The sequence below is a fragment of the Dunckerocampus dactyliophorus genome, chromosome 12 (genome assembly GCF_027744805.1).
Source record: "Dunckerocampus dactyliophorus isolate RoL2022-P2 chromosome 12, RoL_Ddac_1.1, whole genome shotgun sequence".
NCBI classification, from domain to species: domain Eukaryota; kingdom Metazoa; phylum Chordata; class Actinopteri; order Syngnathiformes; family Syngnathidae; genus Dunckerocampus; species Dunckerocampus dactyliophorus.
Genome location: NC_072830.1, coordinates 2339776 through 2361372, shown reverse-complemented (window position 1 = coordinate 2361372; position 21597 = coordinate 2339776). Strand labels below are relative to the sequence as shown.

At 44.6% G+C, this 21597-nt stretch overlaps 1 protein-coding gene across 2 annotated transcripts in view; it reads right to left on the bottom strand.

Annotated features, from left to right (window-relative positions):
• LOC129191417 (cell adhesion molecule DSCAML1) overlaps positions 1 to 21597 on the bottom strand; it is a 144335-nt gene that overhangs the window by 6549 nt on the left and 116189 nt on the right. The window contains exons 21-34 of one of the 2 annotated variants that reach the window (XM_054794752.1): positions 18118 to 18257; positions 11984 to 12137; positions 9017 to 9134; positions 8774 to 8937; positions 8594 to 8692; positions 5350 to 5538; positions 5105 to 5233; positions 4882 to 5040; positions 2485 to 2640; positions 2227 to 2257; positions 1975 to 2093; positions 1738 to 1812; positions 1271 to 1465; positions 281 to 589 (exon numbers count right to left, since the gene is read on the bottom strand). In XM_054794752.1, coding sequence (XP_054650727.1) covers positions 281 to 589; positions 1271 to 1465; positions 1738 to 1812; positions 1975 to 2093; positions 2227 to 2257; positions 2485 to 2640; positions 4882 to 5040; positions 5105 to 5233; positions 5350 to 5538; positions 8594 to 8692; positions 8774 to 8937; positions 9017 to 9134; positions 11984 to 12137; positions 18118 to 18257 — 2037 coding nt within the window. Of the gene's footprint in view, positions 1 to 280; positions 590 to 1270; positions 1466 to 1659; positions 1813 to 1974; positions 2094 to 2226; positions 2258 to 2484; positions 2641 to 4881; positions 5041 to 5104; positions 5234 to 5349; positions 5539 to 8593; positions 8693 to 8773; positions 8938 to 9016; positions 9135 to 11983; positions 12138 to 18117; positions 18258 to 21597 lie in introns of both variants that reach the window. The other variant, XM_054794751.1, reaches the window with a different exon arrangement.

Below are 21597 nucleotides of genomic sequence, written 5' to 3'. Positions count from 1 at the left end.
TCCTCCTACAGTCCAAAGAGTGTGAATTTGTCTATACTGTATGTGCCCTGTGACCGGTGCAGGGTGCAGCCTGCCTTTAGCCCAAAGCAAGCTGGGATAGGCTCAGGCTTACCCATGCCGTGACCAGGACAAATGGTAGAACGGTGTTGTTGTTTACATGCAATACACCAGGACCAGGTGGAGATCCAATGCGCAAGGGTACCTCGCAGGCTAAAGAACCAAGTTTCACATTTCTTAGATTTGTTTCAAAGGGCAAATGACAAATGAACAAAAGACTTACTCTTGGCACGATGCGGGATGGGCACCGCAACATTCTTGCCTCGATCGTAGTCCTGGGGTTTGGGCGGTGAGGCGGTGAATCTGCAAATTCCGGGCTCTGAGGGCGTGCTCATGGACGTCATGCTGTCGCCGTTGTCGTTGGTGCCCGTGGTCATCTGGTCGGACGAGCTGTCGGAGATGAAGCACTCCGTGATCTCAAATTTGGCGTGCTGCAGGTGCTCCTCCAACTTGGCGTGCTCGTACGCTCTGGCCAGCTCCTCGTAGGTGGACGAGGCGCTCTCCGTCGACACCATGCTGTTACGACCCTTGTCTGGGGAAAAGGTAAGACCGGTCACTCCAGGTACGAGTGTTGGGCCACACCCATAAAAGCTGGGGGGGGGGGGGTTGCAGTTTACTTCAAATGCCAATAGACATTGAATGAACTTCCTGTAGGACACCCCATTGACAGGTTTTGTTCATCTAGTTATGAACCTCTCGGCACAAAACGGGGACAATGTGGCGACGCATGCACCCATACTGTGCTCCCCGTGCCATTATTTTTGTGAAAAACACACCACATGGTGGCGCTGTTATTAAAACCCAAAGTTTGACTCCATGAGTTGGACCAACTTGAAATTTCTCACACACGCCACTGTAACTTTAGGGTGTTTAGCCGGATCGCCACCAAATCTGGTACACACCTTTAGGGGACTGACAGGCACATGTCTGTATCGTTTGAGCCAAGTTGGTTGGAAACATGGACGGCATCAAGCAAAACGTCTTCACGGGGGCATGGGTGCGACTGAGTAACTCACTGTCCCGTAAGTCATTGACCATTTGTCTACAATTCTAAAACTTTGAGGATAACTGTATGACATGTACAGTATGCTAGCATTCCAAAGCATTCTGATCGCAACCTGTAGGGGGCACCTGCCCCATCCAGCACAATGTCTTTTGAGAGAAAACACAATAAGTTCGGTGTCGTTGCTGTAAGTGTCTCCCATGTGCCAACCTGTGTCCTGTGAGAGGCTGGCGCTGTAACTGTCGCTCTCCGTGACGGTGATGCCGTGCTGCGAGCCGACCGTGCGCCAATCTGAGGCAAGAACGCGGGCCGGTGTCGAGGCCTGACACTTGGTCAGGGTCCACTGACTGGAGTAGCGGTTCCTGATACTGTGGGCAGATTTGATGCTCTTCCTTGAAACTGGATCTGATGGATTAGATGTGGAGGTTAAATGTTAACAGTCAGTAAGGAGGGGGAAAGGCACAATTAGTGGGACAGGAAAAGCCACAGTGGAGGGTTCAACAAACCAGGAAGACATGTGGGTCATAGTGACACTCGCACTGCTTCAATTAGTTTTCTCAGATTGGTGAGAAGGCCCAACGAGGAGAAGGAGCACTTACTGGTTCCTGGTCTGATGTCTGACATGTCAATCAAAGGACCAGTGTTCTGGATGAGAGCAGGGTGGTGAACGGACACACCTGCGCAGAAGCTCTGTGGGTTCCCGGTCTGATTGAACTCGGTGTCTGTCACTGGTATGGTGGCCTTGTCCTCGCCTGTCCAAGACACAAACCGTTCAGAAAAGCAGTGAATGCAGTGCCTTGCAGTGTTTGTTATTCCTATGACACACACACACACACACACACACACACACACACACACACACAGATGCAAGCACAACAACACTCTGTCTCTCTCTCGCTCTGCCTTCCTCTCACCGATCTGCTTGATGCCCTCTTTGTCTTCGATCAGCAGCTGCACTCTCGGGATGTCGATGTGTAAGCGTGGGCCCTGAGGCGGCCCCTTCACTGGCGTATCAAAGCTTCGGTTGTTTTTGCTGCTCCAGACACACACACACACACACACACCCGCGCAGACAAACACAGTGTTGGGATATGACCAAACTTACAGGTTATACATGCTTTGTGGAGGCTTATATTATGAGCAGGAGTGGGAAGGATGCAGCTTACCTGATCAGCATCTCTGCCAGGCTTTTGGCATCTAGAAAAATACACATGAAATGAAGGTTTCTAAACCTGCATATACGTAGCAAATTTCATTCAAATTGGATGTGATTTGACAGGGGTAACCTAGCGTTGCCCCCAACAGACAGGAAGTCGTACAACACAAACTAAGCATACCCACTTGGCAGAGGCAAAATTGTACTGGCAAATCTGCCGCTGCTTTGGGCGGCTTTGCTCTTATTGCCGGACTTGCTCTGCTCTCACCTCTGAGTCTCTTCAGCCTCTTTTCTTTGCGTTTCTTGCGAATGATGAAGAGGAGCGCCACGCCGAGAGTGACCAGGATCACGGGGCAGCCGATAGAAAACAGCTTCTTCACATTGTCATTCTTTTCCAGGGGGGACTTGATTGGAGGAATTGTGCCTGCAGGCATAAAAAGATGTTATTGCTAATGTAAATGCTGTAATTACAGACAGGGCATTTATTTACCTAAACCGTGAAGAGGACAGGGCGTTCGTGGTTCATTGGTTTCAGACTGACCGTGATAAGTGAATTTCCGCCAAGTAGGATTCCTCATTTATACATGGAGTATCATTGTAGTTAGAGCATGATTAGAGCCCTCTAGACATGAAATATATATATTTTACATGTAGAAACAATGTAAAATAATTCTAAATGACAACTGGGTGGAACATATTGTAGTGTCTCCCACCTTCTTTATGAAATTACTGGCATGCTTTTTTTGGCACCGTGGGGGGTTATTTAGCAGTGGCACTCAAGGACATGCTTTGAATGACACAGTACAGGTCCAACAGACCAGTTTGTTACATGCAATATTGTACGAACATTTTAGCGAAAATATTCCACATAAACAGTGGAAACCAAGGTTTGACTGGATACAACCCCTGGCACACATGATGGAATCAGAAGTCTCGGAGGATGTTCATTCAGTTCAGTCTTTCTCACTTTAAGAAACTCTAAAAGAAATTAAGAAAAAAAATGTTGGTGGTCAGTGACAGTTACCTTTTTAGACCAACCAGAGGGAAAATATGATGGAATGACCTTGTAAATGTTCATTCCCAAAACTAGCACCTGCATAAGCTAAGATTAAAAGGCGTGATCACACCCTGGAGAGCTGCTGCACCAAGTGGACTGATGTGAATCACGGCTCCGACACCAGAGATGTCACTTGAAACAAAGGAGAGGATGATCAAACGTGTTCAAGAAGGTCAATCATCACGCAATGCTGCACAAATGGTTGGTTGCTCACAGTCAGCCGCGTCTACTGTACAAACAACACGGGGAGGTTGTTAAAGGCAAGCATACTGTACTGGTAGACCTGGAAGACATCAAAGCATCAAGACAGAAAACTTCAAGCAATGTGTCTTGAAAAGAGAAAATGCACAGCAACCCAAATGCGAGGAAACAGGAGCCAACGTCTGTGATCGAGCTGCAAGAAAGCACCTGAAGGAAATGGGATTTATACAGAACAGCTAAACCAAAGCCATCATTAACACTTCAACGGAAAAATACAAGGTTATAACGCGCTGTAAGGAAAACCAATGGTGGATGACTGGATGAAAGTCATATTCACTGATGAATCATGAATCTGCACTGGGCAAGGTGATGATGATGATGATGATGATGGAACTTTTGTTTGGTGGCGTTCCAATGAGATTTATGAAGACGACTCCACAGTCATTGATGACATGGGGCTGCATGTCAGGTAAAGAAAGGCATGGGGAGATTACATCTTCAATAAATGCACGAGTTTAACTGCACATTTTGGACACTTTACTTGTCCCATGAATTGAAAGGATGTTTGGGGATGATGAAGTCATTTTTCAAGGTGATAAAGCATCTTTCCATAGAGCAAAAAAAGACAAATAAGGTCAAAGTCATGACCTGCAAAGATCAATCTCAAAGTTTCCAATCCAGCGAAAAATGCGTGGTGGAAGTTGAAGAACATGGTCCATGAGAAGGCTCCGACCTGCAAAGCTGACCGGGCAACAGCAATCAGAGAAAGACGGAGCGTACCGTTGGCCACTCGTTCAAGTCCACGCCGCAGAGACTGCAAGCTGTTATAAAAGCCAGAGGTGGCGCAACAAAGTAATCGTGGTGTGTTCACGTCTTCTTTTGTTTGTTTGTTTTCACGATTCCATCGTTTTTTTCCCTCTGTTACTGACTACCAACTTTGTTTTCTTAATTTCTTTTAGTGTTTCTTCAAGCCAGAAAGTTGCCGTTTGAAATGATGTTAGCTTTGTGTCACGTCTGTGGTCTGCTTTTTTCCTACTAAATGAAACAACTGAACTAACATCCTCTGAGACTGCTGATTCCATCAGTCTTGCCAGGGGTTGTATTGCACAACACAGCAGCAACTGAACCAATGTTGTAATAGCACTAAGGTGCAAGCTGCCCCGCCAGCAGATGAGTTAATTGTAAACCACAGTACAACAACATCCACAGCTGGGTAGCGTAACCAACATTTTAAAGCGCACGCAGAGGCTGATAACACTGCTGGAGACTGAGCGCTCATGATATTTCAAATGCAGCTATTAATGCCAATGTTCTTCACCTGGCGACTAGAGGAGACTCATTGACTAGAGGCTTTAATTGGAGCATTTACGGGGTCATCCTTGCAGACCAGACATTCATATAACTCACTGCCGTCATAATCCAGTGTGGCAAACTGGGAGCTCTGGTTGCCACAGCCGGCGCTGTTGCAGGCTTTCATCTTCAGCTCGTACCAGGTGGCCTCGCGCAGCTCAGCCAGGAACACGTCAGCAGTGGCGTTAGTGCGCACGTTCTGCCACGCCCATGTGCCTGCAGAAAAGATGCCAGGTTGAAGCTTGTTGCTCTCCAGATGTTTCCGACTGAAGTGGCTTACCTTTCGGCCGAAACTCCAGGGTCACGGTGCTGATCGGACAGCCACCGCTGGCCCAGCCCTGCAGGTTGAGGCGGGCGTGGCTGGAGTTGATGTGGGTGAAGACAGGCTGGTCCTTGTTGAATTGGGGCTCTGGAAAATAATCATTGACTTTGCTGTGACTGATCATTTGTATTCCACTGAAGTATAAATGAGGAAAAAAGGCAACTGTAGTCAATTCTGCAATGCCTCCGCAGTCTTCCTCTCACCTCGGCCGTGTGTCTTTGCCTCAATGATCTCGCTGATGCGTCCCGCTCCCACGCTGTTCTTGGCCGCCAGCTTGACTTTGTACCATGTACCGCAGCGCAGGTTGTCCAGTTTGAAGGAGCGCTCGGTGGAACTGATGAACACATCTTTCCACTCCTCTGTGTTGTCCACAGAGTACTGCAGCACGAAACCTGCACGCACAAATATTGGATTAAAAAAGGATTAAATAAGCTTTGCTTCTTCCTGCTTCTTTTTGACATGTGTAACTATGTGATGTGTTCCCTTGTAACTTGTACGCATGTTCAAGTAAAATAAAACTATTCCCATACTGCACTGTCTTTTCATGAAATATAACCTCCTTAAGAAATTTGAGTTGAAAAATGTCCGCTGATTGGTCCTGCAGCCAAACCAGTTAGAACCAGTCAAACTGGTTTACAGGATATTGCATTCATTTATGCATGAGGTCTAAGCATCCATCCTATCTACAGTTACATAGTGTATCTTCAAAATGGTGACTTATTTGATGGCCCTTGATGTCAGTGTGTCAACAGCTTGACAAACAGAGCTACTGTATCTACTGTGCACTAGGTGGCAGTGTCTGTCACACCCGACACGCCAAGCAGAGTCTGGTCTTCCTCAGCGACCGCTGACACCAAGACAGGGCTGTTGCTGCTGCAGGTGCTGTTGACTGAGCATCTAAGCTAATTAGGGGATGTGCTATGTTTTATTCTGACATGTGGTAATGCTTCGTTTATTGAGGTTACTTGGTTCCAGACTCGACTGTGATAAGTGAATTCCTGCAAAGTAGGAATTATAAACCTAATACACTGAGTCCCCAACTTACGGACATCCGACATGCGAACTTTCGGAGATACGAACACAAGCCAACTGGTCTATTTTTTCATGTATTTTGCCTTGTAGTACTGTAACTGCATATTTATACTGCTACATGCTTGACCAGTAGAGGGCACTGTGACACTGCTAATGGGACCAACAGGTCGAGAACAGGAAGAGGAGAGAGAAAGCTAAATTGTAGCTGTACATACAACCCGGACAGAGCGTGTGATTAAAGTTTATGAAGAGTTAATAGGCCTGCTTAATTCTACACCACCCACAGAACACTACCTCTTTTAGAAGAGTCTAACCACGACCATTTGTCCTTTTTTTCAATATCTCCTCCTCCTCAACAACGACGTATGCTCGACCACTCCTCTTCAAAGGTAAATAACATTTATCATTACGTATTATTATATCACTTTTATTATTGTTTTTTTCATGAATTATCCTGGTTTAATATTACTACTGCATCCAAACTCATATTTCCATACATACACATATACTGTATATGTATACACGTACATGTAGTACCTATATCATTGGTAATATTACCTTAGTTGGACTTACGAACAAATCGACTTGCGAACGGTCGTCTGGAACCAATTGTGTTCGTTAGTTGGGGACTTAGTGTACTTTGGAGTTAGATCATAGGAAACTTGTTTACTGCCTTCTAAATACATTTTTTAAACATGATTAGAGCCGTCTAGACATGAACTAACACCCCTATAGTCATGTTTACACTTGTTTTACCCAATATAGTAGACATAATAAGAGAAAATAGTACATATTAGACATAAATACGACTCGTGTTCGTGTGCGTTTCTGTAAATGTGTTCAGGTGCTAGGGGAGCTGAGTGGGGTGGTGGACAGGAAGTGACGTCGGGGTTCAGAGTTGAGTTTTAGCTTGGTGTGGGCTATGGCCGCCGCAGTACGCCGTTTTAGGGATTATTGTGCCTGTTGTGAGATCGTTCAATCCTGCAATAAAAGCCTGTTGTTCCGGCAATCAAGTCTGGTGCTTGTGTGTCTAACCCAACATTACAGTAACATTACTGACACCTAGTGACCAGTGTAGAGTACTTCATATCAGAACAGCATCTTTGAATATGTTTTCTCAATGCTTTATATTTGTATTTTACTTCATTTAGCCATTTTTATGCTTGGAAATTCTTATTTTGGGCAAAAAAGATGTAACATTTGCTTAAATATGCATATTTCTGGCCTAATAACCATGAAACGGCATGATTTATGAAATAGAATGTTTTTGAAACACCATGATAGAGTGAAGCTGCAAGCTTGGAAGCGAGAGATTACTGTAATCAGCTGTTTTAAAGACCCAACTTCCTCCGGTTCCGTTTGTAGTACTTTTCATGCATGTTACCGTAAATCCCGGTGTATAAGCCACTACTTTTTTATTAACTTTGAACCCTGCATCTTATACACCGGTGCGGCTAATTTCTGTTTAAGTTCTAATCTTGTGACATCTCCTTTACTTTAGAACTACTACTAATTGTTTAAACACTGTGCGGAAACAATAGCTCTTTCTTTGGCAGGAGCCAATCACGAGCTATCAGTGCACTCACAACGACCTTGTCCACCCACTGGAAATTACAGGAGGTCATTGTATATAACAGTCTGATTCATGGTGTCATCTCACAAATAACACTAAACCCATCACACAGCAACTGAACACACAAGAGGTATACCCGAAATATATACAAACGTGTACCAATACGAGTTTAAAAAGGAAACAAACCGGTCTTTTAAAGTTTTCCAATAATGCATTGCGTCTGACGCATCAACGCATTCATTGAGGCGCTGCAATGACGTCCGCCTCCCTCTGGGATATGGGCTCCGTGCTCCTCTGGCTCCCTCTGGTGGACAGAGACAGCATTGCAGCACCATCGACCGTTTTCTACGCTGCTTGTCCTCCAATGAAATGCTTTGCTCAGACGAAATACACTACGAGAAAACTTTAAATTGAGTAATGACCTCCTGCAATTTCCATTGTGTTGACAAGCTGGTTGCCTGGGGACACATGCAGCTTATATATGTACAAATCTGTTTGGTGGGTGAGGCTTATACACTGGAATTTACGGTACTCATTAGAAATACACAGTTGGCTTGTTTCATTTGTTTTGCATTGTACTGTATTTAAATGGTCTACATGCACTTTATTAAGTACATCAAAGGTACTACTGGCAGTGGGGAAAAACAAGTTATGGTAGTAAAATAAGTGCAACCTCTGTAAGTGCAAAACCCATTCTACTGTATGTGATTTGATTGACAGGTAAGGTACAGGTCTTCCTGTTAGAAGAGCATGTTGACATTATATACATTATGTTTTATGTCCAAATTGGACACATGCGCTGGTAAAGACAGCTTCAAACATAAGAAATAAAAAGGCCATACTTCTGATAGAGCTCCCGCCATTGTCTCCTGGTATCCAGGCCAGCGTGATGGAGGAGGTGGATGTGGTGGAAACAGTGAGACGAGGCTGGTCTGGAGGAACTGAAAAGAATCAGACACGCAGGTTGAATCGCAGTAGAAATGAAAAAGAAAGAAAGAAATAACTTGCTGCCCGTTTGTCACCTTGCACTAAAAGATTGACGATGATGGTGTCGAAGCCCAGCGTGTTGGTGGCCGTGCAGGTGTAGTAGCCAGAATCTTCTGCTTTGACCGAGCGCAGCACCAGCGTGCCGTTGGACATGATGAGACGCTGTCCATCCAGAGACACTGGGATGGCTGTGTTCTCACTACCAGAGAGAAACACCGTCACATTTTTTGACACCTCAACATGAGCACCTTTCACTCCATTTTGCTGTGGCGTCTCACCTGTCTTTGGTCCACTTAATAGTTGGTGTCGGCTCTCCTACGGAGTTGCAGGGCAGTCGTACCTCTTTCATCCATGGTGTGGTCACCGTACCCCCGAACGACAAGATCTTAGCTGGGGCTGACGGAGTACAGACGAGGCGTTATGGACATTTGAATATGTAGTAGTCACATGAAAATACCCCAAGACTATAATGTATGTGATGATGACACACTAACACAAGCACGCGTACGTGAGTCCACTTTTACACAATAAAGAGTAACACAGTGAAAGTACTCCTCCAGCTCCATTAATGCAGCACCTATTGACTTAACTAGCCTCTGTTAATGTCTCGTGCATTAGTTAAGTCTTTTCCTGTCAGGCCCTTTTCTTGACCCTTATGTAGCGCCTTCCATCACCTCCCCGCACTTCAGAGCAGTTCATCTGTTGCCCTTTGAACCCAGAAATCAATAAAACACCTTGCTTGGTTCATGCACAACGCTTCTGCCGCAAGGAAAGCAGAAAGGATTGCAGCCAATATGTCAGTAAAGTAGCGCTATTAGGCTGCCATCAATAAATCATTCCTTTGCTGTTGAGTTACCCCCATTCAGGGCTGCTTGGTTTTTTTGGAGCTGGTATGTTTTATTAACAGCTGCTGTGTGTGCCTTCAATTGCCTCTGTGGGGCAAATAAAGGTCTTGAATTGAATTAAGCGCCATATCAGTGTCATAAACATGATTGAAACGCTGCATCTAAAGTTCAATTCAAGCATGTCAGGCTTTTCTAGTGCCTCGGTAAACCTTGCTAAACGACATACAGTAATCCCTCACCACTTCACGCTTTGAATTTCACTGCTTCACTCTATCACGTTTTTTCAAAAATACATTCATTTATAAATCATGCTTTTTCATGTTTGAATAGGGCTTATTATTCATCAAAAATATGCACATTTAAGCACATTTTAGGTCTCTTTTGCCGAAATTAATCATTTTCAAGTATAAAAATGTCTCAATGAAGTCAAATGCCAATACCAATATAAGGCATTCAGAAGACACATTCAAAGATGTTGTGATGATATGTAGTATTGTACACTGGTCACTAGGTGGCAGTAATGTTATTGTAATGCTCGGTGAGACACACAAGCACCAGACTTGAATGATCTCACAACAGGCACAATAATCCCTAACACGGGCTACTGTTGCGGCCAAGCTAAAACTCAACTCTGAACCCCCGATGTCACTTCCTATCCTCGCCCCACTCAGCTCGCCTAGCACGAGAACACATTTATTTATGTCTTAAATGTCTTATTTTCTCTGTTTATGTCTACTATATTCGGTAAGACGAGTGTAAAGGTGATTATATTTCTTGTCTAGAGGACTCTAATAATGTTAAAAACCGCATTTAGAAGGTTGTAAATAGGTTTTCTATACTTACAGTAACTATGAAAATATTCCATTTAGAAATAAGGAATCCCACTTCACGGAAATTCACTTATCACGGTCAAGTCTGGAAGCAATTCACCACAATAAATGAAGATATACTAAATATATATTTATGTTTATACTGTACAAAATACTTTATACTGTACAGGTGCAGCAGCTTGAGAAAAATAAAGGAAAACAATTTAAAAAACATGCTAAAAGAATCATTTTTTTCGGGGACTCGAGGAGGGCCGAACCTCATGAGTATATATTCTCTGAGGGGAGGGGCATTGTGCCACACTTGAGAATCTCTGATTCAGGCCAGCAAAGGAGCACAGGTGTTTTGTTATGCAATACCTCGTTGCTCCTCAAGACGCACTGGTGAGTCACTGCAATACTGCATGAAGAAAAGGCTAAACCTCAATTGGAGACAGCATAGATGCTGGAATGGAGAAGAAGGCGGTGGTGTATGCAAAAAGAAACCCTTTTTGGGATGTCCTGATCAACATTTTTTGGCTTCCGATTAGATCCGCTCCCAATCCTTTTTTTGTTTGTTTTTTTTAACTATAGGCTTTTGTTCCAAACATGGATTTGTGGAATTGAATATGGTTATGAAAATAGCTTTAAAAATAATGCAGGAAAAGTATTGCTGAATGTACATGACCAACAATATTTTTTGTCTTTTGTAAGAAACCTCAGTGAGTCAGGTCCCTCATCCAATAAAAGATCCAATAAAAGATCAAATTGGGAAATATGGTCATGCAAAATACTTTTAGGGTAGGACTAATCATTTGACATGGTTATAGATCAATTTGTGGTGTGAGTTAGAATATATGACTTTTTTTTCTTAGGGCCCTATGAAATCCATTGTATGTTTTCCCAAATTCCATTTTTTACATTTTAATTTCTTAGACTTCATTTTCTTTACCTTTTCCAGTTATTTTACCAGCATAGAATGTGTGCTGTTTGTGTTAGTGAATAAAATGTCCAGGAATGGAATGCATTTGTTGATGCAATACATGACTGGCCCATTTTGTCCAGTAATTGAGAAATGGATGTGCTGTAGCTTTGCTAACGTTTCTAACGGGATGTGAGCCTCAGCACATATTGCTACTACAGTAAGTCTTCAACAAGCTGTAATGCCTGTGCTTGTCATTAAGGAGGATATAGTCACAGATGTATAACAGTGAAACTAACTTCACCACGGTACACGGCGGACACGTCTGCATGGTGGTGTTGCCTTTTCTTCTTCTTGCGGGTGGCGGGAGGAGAATGGCAACCAGCTTCGCGGTGCATTACCGCACTCACCGTGATGGAGTGCGGCACAAAGTTACCAACGTGATATGGCAACCGGATCGGCCCGATCTCGTTGCGGAAGCCGATCTTCAAAATACATCCCGATCTTGAAGATCAGATCGGGACATCCTTAGTACTTTACCAGAGAAACCTACATTTCTACCCCGGGTGATAGATTTAATGGTAAGTATGAAAATGTGGCTGTTAAAACGTTACAATTCATTAGCATTCATGCTATGTTCTTGTAAAGCTGAGCGCACACGGCGCAACTCACCCTTAGCGGCGGGTTCCACGGTGACCTGGTCGCTAAAATTCCCCCGTCCTGCGGTGGTGACGGCCGCGGCCCAGATCAGGTACTGCTGCCGGTGGTTGAGGTGGCTGATGCGGTAGAAGACGAGCTGTGGGTTGGCTTCGTATTCGCTGGGCATCTTCGGAGTAGGGATAGGACATAGGAAGGTAGAGATCAGACATGAGGGACAAACACACTCACTGACTCGCTGTGTCATGATCCAATACAAGAACTCTGTCAAAACGTCAGGAAGGCTGAACATTTGGAAACATGTCTGTCTGACTGGTCGTATTGATAAACCCTGTATCCCCTCCCTGTTGATACTGTACCACTCCTGTCCTGTAGGGGGCAGTATTGCAAACTAGGACTTTTTATTCCACTGTAGCTTCATCGTCATCTAGCGGGTCACTCTCCAACTTGGCCCAAATGCAAGTGTTATAGCAAAAAGTCAAAACAACAATACAGTGGTAGCTCGGTTTATCTTATGAATTTATTCTAAAAGATCAAAAACATGAAAACTAAGGTCATTTTTCCCATATTCCCATATTTTTCCCTTAAATCCATAATGTAAATCCAACTGATCCTTTCCAGACACCCAAAAATATCAACAAAATAGATTTTATTGAGAATAATTGCAGAAATCATTAGAAATGATGAATGGACCGAACGTATTGTTGATGCAGACTCCCCGTACATCCTAGCAAAATGGAATTCAAAAGTGGTTCCCGCTTTCTTTATCAAATTGCTTGCACTCGCAACTTTCTTTAGCCCCATGGCGGGTTATTTAGCAGTTGCACGCACTAAAAAATGCACGGACAATGAGTCAGTACAATGAGTCTGTCCGTCCGTCCGTCCGTCCGTCAGCATTCAATGACCAGATAGATAGATAGATAGATGGATGGATGGACGGACGGACGGATGGACGGACGGACGGACAGACTCATTGTACTGACTCATTGTCCGTGCATTTTTTAGTGCGTGCAACTGCTAAATAACCCGCCATGGGGCTAAAGAAAGTTGTGAGTGCAAGCAATTTGATAAAGAAAGCGGGAACCACTTTTGAAGTCCATCCATCCATCTATCTATCTATCTATCTATCTATCTATCTATCTCCCCTCCTGTTTCAATCAAGTTGAAACAGAGGTAACAAGCGGGTATTTACTTGGGCAACACCGTCCCCCACTTCATTATGCAAACACTTCAGCATCAGCCCAGCAAGCTTTTGGAGCCAAAGTTGAACCAAAAAATACGGCAGCAGTTCAGCACCCCGGTAGAACCATGACAATGGAAAACCCACTCTGACCCAGTCACAGTGGAAAAGGAGCATAGTTCCAGACGTGTGAACAGTTCCTTGTCAGTTGCTGCTACATAAGTAACACTTGACTTGCCTGAACTCCCAATATTCTATATTGCAGTTCTACACGTCTGCAAAGTGCAATACGGGATAATGGCACATGCAGCATTGCATTTTATTCCAATGTGCGAGTGTAGCTTATGGAATGGATATTTATATGTATAGTTTTCTAGATGCTAAAGCTATTAAGTCATACTATATTTTGGGGCAGGGAAAATGATCCAAAAATGCATGTATGACACTTAGTGTTTTCAGAAAAGTATATCCTGTGTTGGTTGGCGTGGCAACAGTGCCAAACACTTGGTCATAGTGCCACTTTACTAGGGAGGCAGAAGTAATGTGAAGGCCTCAGTGAACATCACTTTAATGTGAACCAAGCCCTCCAGTCTCCCCTCAAATCAGAAAAAAAGAGGGTCACGGAAGGTATAGTGGGGGTTTTGGGATGTAATACGATAAAGCAGAGGTGTGTGGACGAATGAGCCTGGAGGGAAAGGAAAGGAAACGAGGGAAGGAGAGACCATTTCTTTCCTTGTCGCTCTTCTGCGAGAGGGCACACATAGAGGAAGACAATGACGAGAAAGATAAATGAATCAGTCAGAAATATCATCAGCAGCCATACACTAATGAGGATAATACAGCAGCAAAACACACACGCACGCACACACACACACACACGCACACACACGAGCGAAGTCCCCACAACGCAGTGAGTGATGGGCGAAACACACACATAACAGTGGCACACATGACCTGGAGGTGGATGTGTAATTGCAGTGTGTTTAACCCAGCCATGTGTCCGTTGTCTGGTCAGATCACTGTTTATTCCACAGACACACACACGCACACACACACACACACACGCACTACACTGACATTCACTCCTCAGATTCCCGACCGAGTCTTCCCTTATATTGCTTCATGTGCTCTTCAGGTAAGCCCTATACATGCACGTGCACGTGCATGCATTGCATGTCCCTCTACCTCTGTTACTGCGATGCGAGCCGCACCTAAAATAGAGGAATGCGAGAAAGAGCACACACTTGCTCATATTTGTATGTGTAATCGCTAATGCTAATGATTCATATTGTACCCAACCAACACTGTCATCTTCAAATACAAGAGTTAACACAAAATCATATAAAAACAGACAAAATGATTGTTTTTGGTAGATTGTAATAAAAAAAAGAATACAGTGAGCCCTCAGTTTTCATCCTTAATCGGTTCCAAAAGGTCGAATCTTACAAAAACCAAAGTATTTTCTTTTTCCCATAGGACATAAGGTAAATCCAATGAATCCATTCCCGAGATTCAAAAATATGAACAAAACCACATTTATAGACAATCATGAGACCTTTACATTGAATGGATGAACATTTATCATCACCTTGACCTTTGCACCCTGAAGAAGGTGCAAGCAGATACGCCTTGGTGTGTTTTCATGATTTGTAGCCCATCAAGTTAAAGGCCTTTTATATTTTTTAAACCTCTTTTGAGTGCCTGGATCTGGATTTTTCAATTCCCTTTTTTCCTGGCCATAAGCCTTCCTCTTCGTTTAGGATATATTCCCTTCCAAGAGCTGTGGTTTGAGGGACACCAGTAGTGCTCCCGTCACCACGTGGACGCTGTTTCATTCTAGTCCGCAACAAACTTATCTTTAAAGAGTGGACGCTTGTACACTTGTCGCACTTGACTACAATCATCATTACATACATGGGCCCTCTCTTTCTGTAAAGTGTCTCCCTTAAACCGTTCCCTCTGCAACCTGTGTTAACTAGGAACCTTTACATTACAATCCTATTGTAACAGACGCTACCTTCGTACTTTGCCACGACTTCTTCCTTGGATTCAATAGTGTTTCTCAGCTTCTTTATCAAAGCTCTGGCACTTGCAATTTTTTTTGGTCCTATAGTTGGTTAGTTTGCAGCCGTAATAATAAAAAAAAGCACACAAAAGACTCGCAGTGTGCTTGAACATCTCATCAGCACAGGGAGCACAGTGCCTTGTCTATAGTGTCTCAAGTCTAGAAGAACTACTATCCATTCTTCTCAAAGAGTGAGCCACCAACGTGCGGATGCTTCATTGGGGCACTGTCTGGCCGTACAATAACCGAGGCAGTGTACAAAAACAGGGCCGTATTTTTGACATCAATCATTTTCATCAAAAACTAAATCCTACAAAAACCGCAGCGTACAAAAAGAGGTTCCACTGTAGATTTCTTAGCCACTATCTTAGAATTAGCTTCAGATGCCCTTTTTCGTTGTTTGCGTTGTTGCATTGTCTTGCGAGCAGGTCTCTGCATCTCTCTAGGTTACTGGTGTGTATGTGAGTCACAGGAAGAAAAGCTCACTTGGGGAGACTTTGCTGGTTTATATCTCTAGACCCAAAATATATAAGACGACTCGTCTTTTCAGACTTTTTTTATGCCAAAAAATACCCTTATTAAGAAGGAGGACCGGAGGGTGTATTTTAACTATTGCGGGATCACACTCATTAGCTTGACTGGTCAGGCTTATTCAGGGCTACTGGAGAGGATGGAACTTTGGATTCAGGAGGAGCAGTGTGATTTTCGTCCTTCAGACTTCTACACTCTTTGCCAGGGTCCTTGAGGGCGCATGGGAGTTTTGCAGACTTGGAGAAGTCATTCCACCGTGTTCCTTGAGGAATTCCATGGGGGGGTACCGGACTGCCTTCTTGCCGGCAGTAAGTCGGACTCCGCCAGGGTTGCTCTTTGTTACCAATTCTGTTCATAGCCTTTATGGATTTTTGGAATTTCTAGGCGCAACCAGGGCGTTGCGGGGGTCTCTGCTTGTTGCAGATGATGTGGTCCTGCTGGCTTCATCGGGCTGCAATCCTCAGCTCTCACTGGATTGGTCCAGAGCCACGTGTGAAGCGGCTGGGGTGACAATCAGCACCGCCAAGTGCTGAGTCCATGGTTCTCTCCCGGAAAAGGGTGGAGTGCCATCTCTGCATCGGGGATGAGATCCTGTACCTCGGGGTCTTGTTCACGAGTGAGGGAAGGATGGAAAGCGAGATGGACAGGCGCATTGTTGCGGCGTCTGCAGTGATGTGGACTCTGCATCGGTCCGCTGTGGTGAAGAGAGAGCTGAGCCAAAAGGTAAAGCTCACAATTTAGCGGTGGATCTACGTTCCTACCCTCACCTATGGTCATGAGCTTTGGGTAGTGACCAAAAGCACAAGATCACGAGTACAAGCGGCCGAAATGAGTTTCTTCCGTAGGGTGGCTTGGCTGAGAAGCACTGTCATCTAGGAGACACTCAGAGTCGAGTCACTGCTCCTCCACATTAAGAGGAGCCACATGACGTGGTTTGGGCATCTGGTCAGGCTGCCTCCCGGACACCTCCTGTTCAGGGCAGGGTAGGAGGCTTCTGTGAAGACCCACGACACGTTGGTGAGACTATGTCTCTCAACTGACTTCGGAACGCCTCAGGATCCGCCGCATGGAGCTGGACGAAGCAGCTGGGAGAGGAAAGTCTGGGCTTCCCATATTAGGCTGCTGCCCCCGAGACCTTATTTTTGGATAAGCTGAAGAAGATGGATGGATGGATGGATGAAAAACGCAGTCTTATATTCGGGTCAGTACAGGGTATTCAACCGGTAACATGGATGGCAACGTGTCATTGACAAAATGACAAAATCTGATTACTTTCACAACATTTGGTTCCATCTGCAAGTATTTTAACCACAAAAATGCAGTGTGGCTTTTGTACAGTGCATTAGTTGTGCTCCTAATAATCACTCATGCAAATCAACCCGTCAGAAACATTAGCAAAATGTCAGCACGGCCAACAGTTTGACGCTGGTTTACATTCCTGGCGGTGCGATGGTTTTCGGAGTGGTACGCCCAGTAAAGATTGCTGGATTCTTCCTTTCCTGCGGGATACTTTATTCATGTTGCCCTCATGTGTGATGGGAAGAACCCACATGCATCCATCCCTTTGCCTTACATCCTCCTCAAATTTACTTCAATAACTCTCCTCTGCTCATTGGTCTCTAAACACACACACACGCACACGCACACACACACATACAGGTGGAAGTGGGAAAGTAGAGCAGCAATCAGGAATGGAAGGATATTTACAGTACATGTGGAAATTGTAGCAGTCAGAGAAGGTGAGGGGTCGGTGTGGAGTGGCGGGGGCGTGACTGAGCGCGTGTTGTTGAAACGGATATTAAAATATTCCTTAGGCGTGGAGATAGCGGCGATCTAGGGAACAATAGAGCGAGATAATGAAAAGAAGAAGCAAAGTACTCCCCGTGTGGTGTGTATGCAACCCCCCTCGCCCTGCAGAACCCCCACCCTCCTCCTCTATCCTTCCTGTCCTCCTTCTCTCCAGTCACACTCATTTACATAGTAATCATCCTGAACTCTGCATGGGGGCTTCAGATGGATGCACAGATACATAGATATATAGATAAATATTCCAGATACACGGACAGATAGAGAGATGCATAGATAGATGGTGAGTCTTTGGATGCAAGCGTATGTGTGTGTTTTTTCCGCCCTGCTTGATGAACAGAGGAGGTTGTCCTGGCAACGTGATGAGACGCAGATATGCAAATAAGGCGGGAGGGTGAGCTTGCGAGCACACACACTGCGGTACGAGTGGAGCTCATTTCACACACACACGCACGCACACGCACACACACACCTCGTGCTGAGACTGCAGCAAAAGTGTGCGTGTGCATAAGCAGTTCAGCTTCCTTTCCTTCACTTCCAAATAACGCACCCCTGACTTTAACTCACCGGTTGGCCCGAGCCGGGGCTGGAGCAGTAGATGGTGTACTTGCGGATGATTCCATTTGGTTTATGAGGGGGTAACCAGGACACCACAACACTGCTGGCAGAGGAGGGCACAGCTTTGATGCCAGCTGGGGGCCCAGGGTCTGCATTGTAGAGAGAAAGAGAGGACATGCAGCGCATGTTTTTATTTTTTTATTATTTATTTGCACATCGTAAACAGTGTAAAAAAAGGGAAACAACACCATTGCTAAACAGTTCAAGTCATTGTGCAGGAGAGGATGGAAGCCAAAAGAGGCTTATGTAAAGAAAGAGAAAAAAATGATGCTTTTTAAATCAAGATAAAGATGATGTTGATTGAAGTTCAGGACGTAAATTATTCCAAAGATGAGGGCCACGATATTTTAGAGGATACTGACTGACAGACGTTCGACAATAACTTGAATATCGTGTGGGATAATTGTGAATAACAGAGGACAACAGAGGAGTTCTGGATGACTTTAGGAGGGACACGAGTTCAATGAACATATTTGTACATGAAGACACACGTCAGGTAAATATTCACAGCAAAAAGTGAGAGAAGTTGCAATTTTTGGAAAAGTGGAGCAGATGAGTCCAGTTTCTTAGAAAAAGTGATCATTCTTAAAAATGTCTTTTGAATTACAAAAATCTTGTTGAGATAAGTTGGACAGGTTGCTGCCCGAGCAGTATTGCAACAAGTCATGTACGGATAAACCGAGCAATAACAATAAATCAAGAAACAGGAATGATTTATCAATGATCGGACTCTACTCAAGATGCCAGTCGACTGGGGTCTAACATACTTACTGTATGTTAGGATAGTTCTCATTCATATTTACCAAGAAGTTATCTGAATGAATCGTGGTCATCTACACACCACCCAATCACAACAATGATTTTATTTGGGACTTTTCTGACTTTATCGCTGCAATGTTGATAAAGTATGACAGAATTTTAATTGTGGCTGATTTTAATGTTCATGTCGGCCGCTGCCTTTGCTCCTCTGTTCACCACTGCATCTCAGGTTACAACGACTCCCGACGCTGCTCTTGACACTGAGCAGCTGATGAACTGCTTTACTTCTACCTGTGCTGATGTCCCGGACAGTCTAGCCCCCTAGTAAAGCCACGCGCCCTAAAACCAAACAGGAAGTGTGGCTCAACGATGTCACACGAGCAGCGTGGCGCCAATGCCAAAAGGCGGCGCGCAGGTGTAAGAAAGACGGTCTGCAAGTTTCGTGTGAAAGCCTCAAAGCCAGTTGGAGGCGTTATCAGAACGTAGTGAAGGCTGAGAAAACAAAATAGCTCTCTGATTTGACACCCAACAACATTGACAACCCACGTGTTCTTTCGAAAACTATTGATTCTGTTTTAAACCCCAGTCCATCCACGACACCGGAAGTATCGTCTGAGACTTGTGAACATTTCTGGCACTTTTTGAATGATAAGGTTGCGTCTATACAAGCTAATACTGGATATCACCCCCCTTCATTTGTCTACAGTGACACAGTGCTCTAAAGTTTTGTATCCGTTTGAACCTGTGTCGCTGGCATTTGTTACCAAGGTAGTTGATGGTCTTAAGCCTTCTTACGCTCCCATTGACCCAGTCGCCCCTCGCTTTTTTAGGGAGGTGTGGGAAACTGTTGGCCCCTATGTTTATAATATCATCAACAGCAGCCTGTCCTCTGGTATCGTCCCTTCTTTTTGGAAAAAGGCTGCTGTTGAACCTTTGCTTAAAAAAACAAGTCTTGATCCTTCAGAAAACGACCATGCCCCCTGACGCCCCTCATTGACAACCCTTTTAATTGTTTCCATTTCCATTCCATTACAATCAGTTGATGTTTTTGCTTTAAAATGATTGACAATGTCAGTGATTTCCTTTTTAGTTACAACAGTGAGAAACATGGAATTGAGATTCCTATCTATGGTTTCATTCCATTCCTACATTGTCTGGAGTTTTGGAATTTCTTCTTCCAGTTTTGGTCCAATATTTACTAAATAATTGGTAACCATTTCAAGTAACCCATTCATAGCGTCCTTATTAGTGTTCCCAACCATAAAATAGTCTGCTTTCTTAGTGCTGTTTCGTGCTTAGTGCTTTCTTAGTACAGTCGGAAGATCGGGAAGACCTGGGTTCCAATCTCTGTTGGCTTTCTGTGTGGAGTTTGCATGTTCTCCCCGTGCCTGCGTGGGTTTTTTTCCGGGTCCCACATTCCAAAAACATGCATTAGGTTCATTGGCGACTCTAAATTGTCCATAGGTATGAATGTGAGTGTTGGTTGTCTATACGTGCCCTGCCATTGGCTGGCCACCAGTCCAGGGTGTACGCCCAAAGTCAGCTGTGATAGGCTCCAGCATACCCCCGCGACCCTAATGAGGATGGAAGATGGTCTGTCTCTCTTCCGTTGTTTGTCCAGTACAATGCTGTTGAACTGATGCTGACCAGGGTATAGTACCACAGTGTGTTCTTATGCAGACAGAGGAGGTGGTAAGTACTCTTGTAGGACTGAGTTGGCTTGATCAACCTCCATTTCTGCACAACACCTTTAAAGTGTTGACCCACTTTGTGGTCCCTGAAACAGTATCATTCTGAAATACATTCTTTTTCCCTTTTGGCTAACCTGAGCTGGCACTTCACCACTTACCTTCGTACCATTTCAAGCTATTCACTGGACTTGAACCACTTGAATTTCTGTAAATAACTGCAAAAATGGGGCTGTTCTAAAACTTTTGACTGGTGGTGTAGAATATTCATCCTCAAATACGAGATGCGAGGGCTGAAAGTGGTAGCATCACGTAAACACACTTATGCACGTGTAGACAAACGGACGGCAAAGAGCAAAGTCATGAATCATAGTCATTTCAAGCCTTCGCAGCAGCAGAGCCGACAATTGCTCTTGTTTGCGCAACTCCACTGCAAACACTTCCCTGTATGCCGCACGCACAACTGAGGGCAAGGGGGATCAGACAGATCATCTTGAACGTATGTGAAGAGGTTGCCCCTGGACACTGCGTCAGCCTGGATGTGATAAGCACACACTAACATACTAGCCAGGCTGACACAGAGCATGGCCAAAAGAGAATAAAGAAATGCCATTTCTTAAAAATACGCTGCCTGTCTCTTGCCTGCCCGCCTCGCCAGGCCCTCGGGGAGAGAGAGGAGAGAGAGGAGAGGGAGGAGAGGCGGATCCGGATGTAATCCACAACCCACCAGTGTAAGCACAAAATTAATTCTCTCTAAGTCACAAAGAATTAATCTCTCTCTTGTACGCCGTGTAGAGCGAGACTTGCACACAAACAATAGCGCATTTTCTTCCTAACACGCTGGGAAATGTGCTCATACAAATACACACTTAAAACCCCCTTCCTCCCCCCACGGCTTCGCATGCTCAGATCCACACCCTTAGGCTGGTGGAACACACACGCACGCACGCACGCACACACACTCACCAGCACACACGCTTTT